Source organism: Urocitellus parryii, chromosome 13, assembly GCF_045843805.1.
Source record: "Urocitellus parryii isolate mUroPar1 chromosome 13, mUroPar1.hap1, whole genome shotgun sequence".
Classification (NCBI taxonomy): domain Eukaryota; kingdom Metazoa; phylum Chordata; class Mammalia; order Rodentia; family Sciuridae; genus Urocitellus; species Urocitellus parryii.
The window spans coordinates 62912687-62921406 of record NC_135543.1 but is presented as its reverse complement, the minus strand read 5'-3'; the positions used below and the strand labels follow the sequence as shown (position 1 = coordinate 62921406).

Sequence of the window (8720 nt, the reverse complement as noted above, 5' to 3'; positions counted from 1 at the left end):
CAGACAAGCCAGCAGACCTCAAGAGCCCGAGACGCAGCTCACCTTCTGCATTTCAGTCTTCTATCTTCATTTGCATGGTTCAGTATCATTTGAGGAAAATCAATACCCATTTAGTTGTATGCAGAAATTTTAAATTTTCTCTTTTTTGAGTAATTTCACTTGAGTTTTCTCTAGCCGGCAAGGTAACGCATTTATGTCAAAACCTAAGTAAATAAAAATATGAAACCCACCACAGGTGACCGGTGACACTGGGTTAAAACTATTTTACTTTGAAAGGGAAGCAAAAACTGTAGAAATTAACATGATGGGGTTTTTTTTAATGTGGTGAGAAAGACAAGAAAAAAATCCCTTAGTGAAAAAATTCTTGGGAACATGCCTGCCTTGCCTCCAACGCCCCTTAACTTCCACTACTCAGTTCAGCCGCTGTATGTAAATGTGAATATGCCTGTGAAATACACAGATCCAAGAGCTGCACAGCCGAAGCTCTTCACTGCAGTCGATTCTAAGAAGGCCAAAGGCGCTGTGGTAGGAAATCACTCCCCTGACTTCCCTGCCCGTACTAGTGCTCTTCCAAATTGGACTGCACCACCTTCACATCACAGTGGAGAACAGTCAATCTGCAGGCTTGCTTTGGGGCCTTCTGGACATCCCACAAAAACATCAACTCCAGGAGGCCATGCAGAATAAGACCACAGAAACAGCAGGAGGAAGGAAGCCTTCACACCCCAATTCCCAGCCATCAATCGTTTTCCTGTCTAAAAGGCATCCTTTAAAGGCCAGGAGTAGACTTGGACATTGATGGGGGGTCCTGGAGGGGAGGCTATTAAGGCTTCTCATGGGGTGAAGATTGAGATCTCCTATGAAGTGCCTCATGACACACACAGGCATCTTTTCAATTTGTTCAATCACTGTTGTTACAAGTCCTTCAAACTCTTCTACTCTGTTCAAGTCAGACATCCGGGGGTGAAGGGGCAAGCTGGCAAGCCTCAGGTGTCCCTGCAGGGAGTGACAGCATAGAAACTGTGTCTGGACACAGCCACATCTCCCAGCCCACCCCTTGCTCCTTCTTCACCCCCTCCACTGTTGAAATTTCTATCAAAGCCATTAACTTCTAGTGAAAGTCGAAATAACTCTTCCCCTTTCAAAGAGTAGCTTTCAACAGTTAGATGAGCTTCAACCTGACCTACAACTAGAGTAATGGTTAAAAGGCACAATAGTAATGGTTACAGAGTCAATAAGCTCTCAGAGCAGGAGGCAGTCATCCGAGCCCTGGGCCCAGTGCCCACCTTCTACCGTGCCAGGTAGCCCCAGATCCAGCTGAGACTCTGGTCCACCTGGGACAAAGTCTGCCATGTGGTTACTTTTCACTTATGTAAAAACCTGGCCTTCTACAGAGTTTATTTTATTTTATTATTGTTTCCTATTTTTGTCTCTTTTATTAGGTCTGCTGTAGTATATTTTGCTGCTCAACTTTTCCGCTCTTTGCTTTTTCTCTTTGAATTCCAAACCAAGACAGAGAAGCACAAATCGGTTACATAGAGAGGTCAGACTCAAAGAGGATGTGCAGGATGCTGCCCTCAGCCACGTGCTGAGGTGGGACAGGTCTGGTACGCACTGGCACAGAGCAGGAAGCTGAGGCCCAAAAGGCTGAGATGCCTTGTACCTGCCTTCAAGAGCTCATCTTGGTCTCAGAGTCACAAGACAGGGGAGAAGAGAGCTTATGGCTCGTGCACGAACCCAAACTGATGGTCAAACACCTGCCAGGTGTTTCCTTGGTCATGAACCAAGTTTGATGGCATGCTGCACTAAGGAGACTTTGGGGGGAAGCAGCCCTCTAGAACATACCAAGGAGGACGTGAAGTGGCACAGGTCCTGTGGAAGGCAACTGTGGTCAAAACTGCCAGTGCATGCACGTGTTCACTCAACAGGCCCAGGATCGGGGCTGTGGCCCAGGGCACTTCCCTGGCACGCACAACACCTTGGGTGTGCTTAGATGATTGTGCATCATGGCACTTTCATACAGCAAAATATTGGGAAAAAACCCAAATAACTATCAACACAAGAAAAGATTTAATAACTTAGGATATATCTTTACAATGGAGCACCATGTAGTGGTAGAAAGAGAGAGAGGGTGGGAGAGAAAGGAGGGGGACAGCAGGAGGGAGAGAAAGGGAAGGAAGGAGGGGGAAAGAAAGAGGAAGCCATTTACCTACTGTTCGGAAAAGTCTCCAAGATAAGAACAAAGCACAGAACACAATGTATCATACACTACTTTTGGAATCCAGACTGGGTGGAGGTCTGGTCTCCATGGAATGAGCTGTCCGGATCTCCTGCATTAGGATCAGAGTTAACTGAGCGTTCAGCTCTCCTCTGACCTGTATCTCCCACCACATCCATGCCAAGGCCCTTTCCCCCAGGCTGCCCCAGCCCATGACACAGCCCAGCAGCTGTACCAGCCCCATCTGTTCCTAGAAGACATCAGATTCCTCCACAGGGCAGCTTTGGCAGGTCACAACTTTCCTAGATCTGAGCTGCCGCCTAAAACCACTCAACCTTCCTTTCTCTCCTTGCACCCTGAGGCCAGACGCCCCTCTGTCTGCAGCTTCTTCATCCTTGGCCTTTTTAATGCCATTGGCATTGGCTTTCTGGAGACCCTAAGTAACAACAGGGAGAAGGTGTGCATATCATATTTACTTGGAAAGGCGTTGAGACTCCAGAAGAAGATGGGTGCTGTGTGCATGGTGGTAGTGGGGCCTGTGGGATTAAGGATCAGGAGGGAAACGTTTTACTGTTCATACATATCTGCAGTCCTGCACCACACACCCGTGCGCACACATGCACACACACATCCATACATACACACAGCCAGGCACCTCACGCACATACACACACCTCCATGTCAACACAGGCAGGCACACAACGTTTCAGTCAACAACAGATGGCATAAATGACAGTGGTCCCATAAGATTATATAATAGAGTCGAAAATTCCTGCACCCTAGGAATCCCCTGACATATCTCTCAGAGTGTGACCACCATATGTGGTCATTAAATGACATTAAATGACACATGACCATATGATCGTAGTAGCTGTGCAAGGAATGAGACAGAACTGTTAACGCTTCCAGTGCAAACTAGGAAGGCAGGCAGTGCGGCAGCTGCATGCAGAGAGGAGGACCCGGTTCTCAGAATGTCATCCCAGGTCTCCACCCAGGTGCCAAAAAGCTAGATCACAGTGAGGATGACCAGGCATTTCCCTTGTCTCAATTTCTTCAGTAATCCTTGAGAGAGTTGAAAACCATCCTGATTTGGTCAGATAGAAGCTTATGATTTTTGAGATATTTGATTTTCATTTCCTACTTGCCTGAGAGCATCTGGGGATCATCACCGGGCAGAGTGACTGCTGCAGAGAGATTTGGAAAATCATGGTGTATCATTCAGAATACACTCAAGAATAAGTCCACAGTACTCTGAAAAGCACTTTAAATTAAGTGCAAATTATCAAGGACACAAATAATAATAAATGTTGGTGAGGATGTGGGAGAAAGGTACACTCATGTTGTTGGTGGGACTGGAAATCAGTGCAACACCTCAGGAAAGCAGCGTGAAGACTCCCCCCCACCATGACCATCAAAATGGGAATGGAACCATTATATGACCCAGCTATCCCTCTCCTTGATATTTATCCAACAGAACTAAAATCAGCCTCCTACAGAGAGACATGCATTCGAATGTCTGTAGCAGCACAACTCAGTTAAGTTATGGAACCTGCCACAATGCCCATCAATAGATGAATGGATTAAGAAAATATGATATATATATATATATATATATATATATATATATATATATATATACACACACACACACACACACACAATGCAGTTTTATTCAGCCATAAAGAAGAATGAACTTATGGCATTTGCTGGTGAATGGGTGGAGCTGGAGAACATTGTGCTAAGTGAAATAAGCCAGACTTAGAAAGTCAAGGGTGCAATATTTTCTCTCATATGCAAAATCTAGAGCAAAATAAGGGGGAAATGGGGACAGGAATCACAAAAACATAAGGAAGATCAGTGGAGTAGAGGAAGAGAGAGAGGGAGGGAGGATGAGAAAAGGGAGGAAATGCAGAATTAATTTAACAAAATCCCTTATGTGCACATTCAAATACCACAAGGAATCCACCTTTATGTATATCTACAAAGTATCAATCAAAAATAAATAAAGCGAAAGGGAAGAGTAAAAGGAAGACCAGCAGGCAGAGGAAGGAGACTAGGGGAGGGAAGAGGGGAGGAGAAGGGACCACTGGGGGCTGGAATGGAGTGAATCATGTCCCACACATATATGACTTTGTCAAAAGGAACCCAACTATATGTGTAACCAAAGTGCACTAATATACGAAAAAATAAGTGTAAAAACAAAAAAAAATTTGTAAAGAAAGCTATTATTGCAAGGAATATAAGTACCAACTAACCTTGTCCTAACATTTTGTTAGGCAGTAGACAAAGAACACAGCTGAGTTTTTTCATTTTCTACTAAATACCCAGTGATCGATTAATGATGTCTTGCTTTTAAGTTCAGAAAATTCATTGTTTTTTAAAAAAGAAGTAATCAAAATTTTTGAACACCCATTAGATTGTCCTACTATGATGAAGAGTTTATCTTGGCCTCTTTTATTGTAAGAGTATTAAACTTGGATAGTCTCTTATCAGTATTTGAGCATCCACAATATCCTATGGCTCTGCCAAATTAAAATAAAACAAATTTACAGACACAGTGTTTGTAAACTGAGTTTCTGTACCCTAAATAGAGAATATGACTATAAATACATCACATTGATACAATGTTTTGTAGCAGGAAAGATCACAGTGGAAGAGACCAGGGGTTAACAGAGGTTGGGTTCTGGCCCATTTTTAAGTAGAACATTGGGCGGGATTTATAGGGGGAACATTTATTGCCCAGGAAATTGCAAAGCCAGAAAGGAGCAAAAGTATTCAGGAACTGGGTTTCAAGACACAAAAAAGCACATGTGCAAAGGGCGTGAGCATCTGGGTGGGCAAGAGCCGGACACTCTACAGGGTCAGCGGGGGCAGGTTTTAAGGCAAGGACACTTCCACCTGCAGAATCGGATCCCTGAGGCCAGTTGTTTCAGTCCATTTTGTCCCTGTTCTAATCAAAGGACCCAACAAAAACAATTGTAGAGAAGGAAAAGTTTATTTGGGTGCTTATTCAGAGGTCTCAGTCCACAGACGACTGGCTCCATTGCTCTGTGCTGGAGGTGAGGCAGAGCATCATGTGGAAAGATGTGGCCACCAGCAAGCAGAGAGAGAGACTCCCCTCACCCTGGGACAAAATATATGCCCAAAGCCATGCCCCCATGACCCCTCCTCTAGCCACACCCTGCCTGCCTGCAGTCACCACTCAGTTCATCCCTACCAGGGATTAATGCGTTGATTAGGTTAAGACTCTCAACCCAGTCATTTCGCCCTCCAAGCCTTCTTGCATTGTCTCACACATGAGCTTCTGGGGGACACCTCACATCCAAAACATAACGCCTGTTAACACAGCATCATGGCAAAATTAGAACAAAGTGAGTGTTGCTTCTTCGAGTTGTCACTTAATGCCTTCTGCAAGCAACACCTAAGTGGGGGAAACAGGGAATTCGCCATACGATAGAATTCACCAATCCCGCCTCACAATAAGGAGGGCACTGGCTCAAGAAGGAAATTACACATGTCAATTTTTGTTGCAGTTTGGACTGGGGTGGGGAGGCTTTGTCTGTCCTCTTGCGTATGTGTCTCAGTTGCCCCCTTGTTACTTCAAGGGCAGTGATGATGGCAATGGAGAGGAGGACTCTGCTTAGCACTCTGTTGACCTCGCCTCTCTGGGAGGTCTTCCTCAACCATCCAGCTGGAATAACACCTACCTCGTGGAGACCTGAGGACTAATTAGTTAAACATGGGCAGCCTTAGAATGGTCCCAGCACATAATAGGCATTCACAGAGGCTACCAGTTGGTGTCACTACCCCCTTCAACCAAGAACGGAGCTGCACACCATCCCCAGCCTCCAAGTTGACAACAGAAATGGTGGTTGGTTGATGGCCCGTTGATGGTGGGTCCCATGGTCATGCTCATTTCTATCGGGTTTGGGACCCTTCCATGGACGTATAGAATTGGCAGCTGGAGATCAGCAATGCACAGGGACTAAAGGTGGGTTTCAATACCACCTGTTTCCAAGTGCCAAAATCTCTCCTTTGTTTTCCTCTTTACCAACTTTCCCATCAAATGGGTTTGAGATAGGAAGTATAGGCCAATTCTGATCACAGTTAATGAATTCCAAGATGGGAGTGTCTGTCCATACAGAGACAGCATAGGTGGTGCATGCTGAGCACAGCCTTTGCACAAGAATTTTCTTCCTCTGTGTTGTTCTTGACTGGCCTTTTGGTCACAGTGTTGAAAAAGCTGAGAAAACAGACTAAATGCCTATCGTTCCTTAACCTCTCTTTCAAGGGTGCCATTGAGGTTCACCCTACTCTGTCACACTCAGAGGCATTCACAAGGACAGGGAGGGAAAGATGTCAAAGGGTCATCTTTACTGTGATCTCAGGGCTCAAAATCCCACTAAAAATATTTCCGATATTTGGTAAAAGAGTTTTCCTACAGTGGATGTGGCTGGGTCTTCTTTGTCCTTCGATGGATATTTCTTGATGTTCTTTTGTAGGTCGTCAAGTGGTTTCCACCTCAGATCTCTAGCAAGAGCCACGAAGAAGAAAACAGTCTAAAGAAAGAGTGGGGTTTTCTGTGACCTCCAGAAAACATCCCTGTGCTCCCCACAAGCAGGAGAAATGAAGCCCCTCATCAGTGTACACGGACCCGCCAACGACAGCGCCAGGAACAACTCAGACTGTCCTCACGTGGTGCTGCCAGAGGAGGTGTTCTTCACCATCTCCATCGTGGGGGTCTTGGAGAACCTGCTGGTCCTTCTGGCCGTGATCAGGAATAAGAACCTCCAGTCCCCCATGTACCTCTTCATCTGCAGCTTGGCCGTTTCCGACATGCTGGGCAGCCTGTATAAGATCTTGGAGAACATCCTGATCATGTTCAGGAACACGGGGTACCTCGAGCCACGCGGCACTTTCGAAACCACCGCGGACGACATCATCGACTCCCTGTTCGTCCTCTCTCTGCTCGGCTCCATCTCCAGCCTGTCGGTCATCGCGGCCGACCGCTACCTCACCATCTTCCACGCCCTGCAGTACCACAGCATCATGACCATGCGCCGCACCGTGGTCATCCTGGGGGTCATCTGGACCTTCTGCACGGGAAGCGGCATCACCATGGTCATCTTCTCCCATCACGTCCCCACGGTGCTCACCTTCGCCTCCCTGTTCCCCCTGATGCTGGTCTTCATCCTGGGCCTCTACGTGCACATGTTCCTGCTGGCCCGCTCCCACGCCAGGAAGATCTCCAGGCTTCCCAGGACCAACATGAAGGGGGCCCTCACGCTGACCATTCTGCTGGGAGTCTTCATCTTCTGTTGGGCGCCCTTTGTCCTCCACATCCTCTTGATGACATTCTGCCCAAACAACCCCTACTGTGCCTGCTACATGTCTCTCTTCCAGGTGAACGGCATGCTGATCATGTGCAACGCGGTCATCGACCCCCTCATCTACGCCTTCCGGAGCCCAGAGCTCAGGCAGGCCTTCAAAAACATGCTCTTCTGCAGCAGGTGCCAGTGGAAGTGCTGATCCCTGATTTTAGGATATCCAGGAGGATTATCCCATCAAGGGACAGAACAACAGAACACCTCCTGCTGCAGACCATCCTTTCCTTCCCTAACACACATGAGGAGGACCCCACTAGCTGGCATTCATTGTAGCTTGGTTCTAGGTGAACAGTTTTGTTTCAGGCACAAATTATATAACTAGAAAATTATGTACTAAAATAAAGGTTAGAATGCAAAAGCACACACAGCAATACAGTGTGAGGGCTTTGGGCCATAAAACAAAAACTCTTTCATGTCTGGATATCTAAAAATCCAGCTTGTCTAAGCTGAGGACCATTGCTACTGATCTCTAGAAGTTCAAGAACTTACCTGGGCAAGTGTGTTGGTCTGCTTACTATTACTGTGACAAACGGTATGAGATTAATCAGCTTAAAAAGAGGAAAGGTTTATTTTAGAGGAAATGTTCATGATCCATTGGTCCCAGTGCTTTGGGCCTGTGGTGAAACAATGTATCATGGCAGGACCCTGTGGCAGCCAGGAAAAAAGAAGACAGGAAGAGACCAGCACCTCACAGTGCCATTTAGGACAAAAATCTCAATGACCTCCTACCTCCCTCTAGGGGCCATCTCTTAAAGGTTCCTCCACCTCATAATGGCATCAAACTAGGAACCCAACCTTTCACAGGTAAGCTTCTGAGGGCCACATATCCAAATAGCAGCGGCATTCACTCAGGGCAGAAAGTTTAGTGTCTTTGTAAGTCAAAGGTGCCTAATAATTGCTGTGGCTGAATTTGCTCATCTCCCACAGCCATTCGGAATCCCACCCTGCCTCCCACTCCTCAGCATGCCTGATATATTGTAAGCCACTTCAAATCTTGGAAGCAGCCAGAGTCTCAATTATAAATGTCAAATAACTCAACTGTGTTTCCAATAATAAGAGTATCTTACCTAGGAGTCTTCTCTGCTTGCTTGGTATCCCACTGGCCCTAAAAATCT

At 46.3% G+C, this 8720-nt stretch overlaps 1 protein-coding gene across 1 annotated transcript; it reads left to right on the top strand.

Moving 5' to 3' along the window:
* The first annotated feature begins 6844 nt into the window (after positions 1–6844).
* Positions 6845–7747, top strand: Mc2r (melanocortin 2 receptor). Its single transcript, XM_026401971.2, has one exon. It carries the CDS (start codon positions 6845–6847, stop codon positions 7745–7747), a length of 903 nt encoding a protein of 300 aa, XP_026257756.1.
* Positions 7748–8720: the final 973 nt, after the last annotated feature.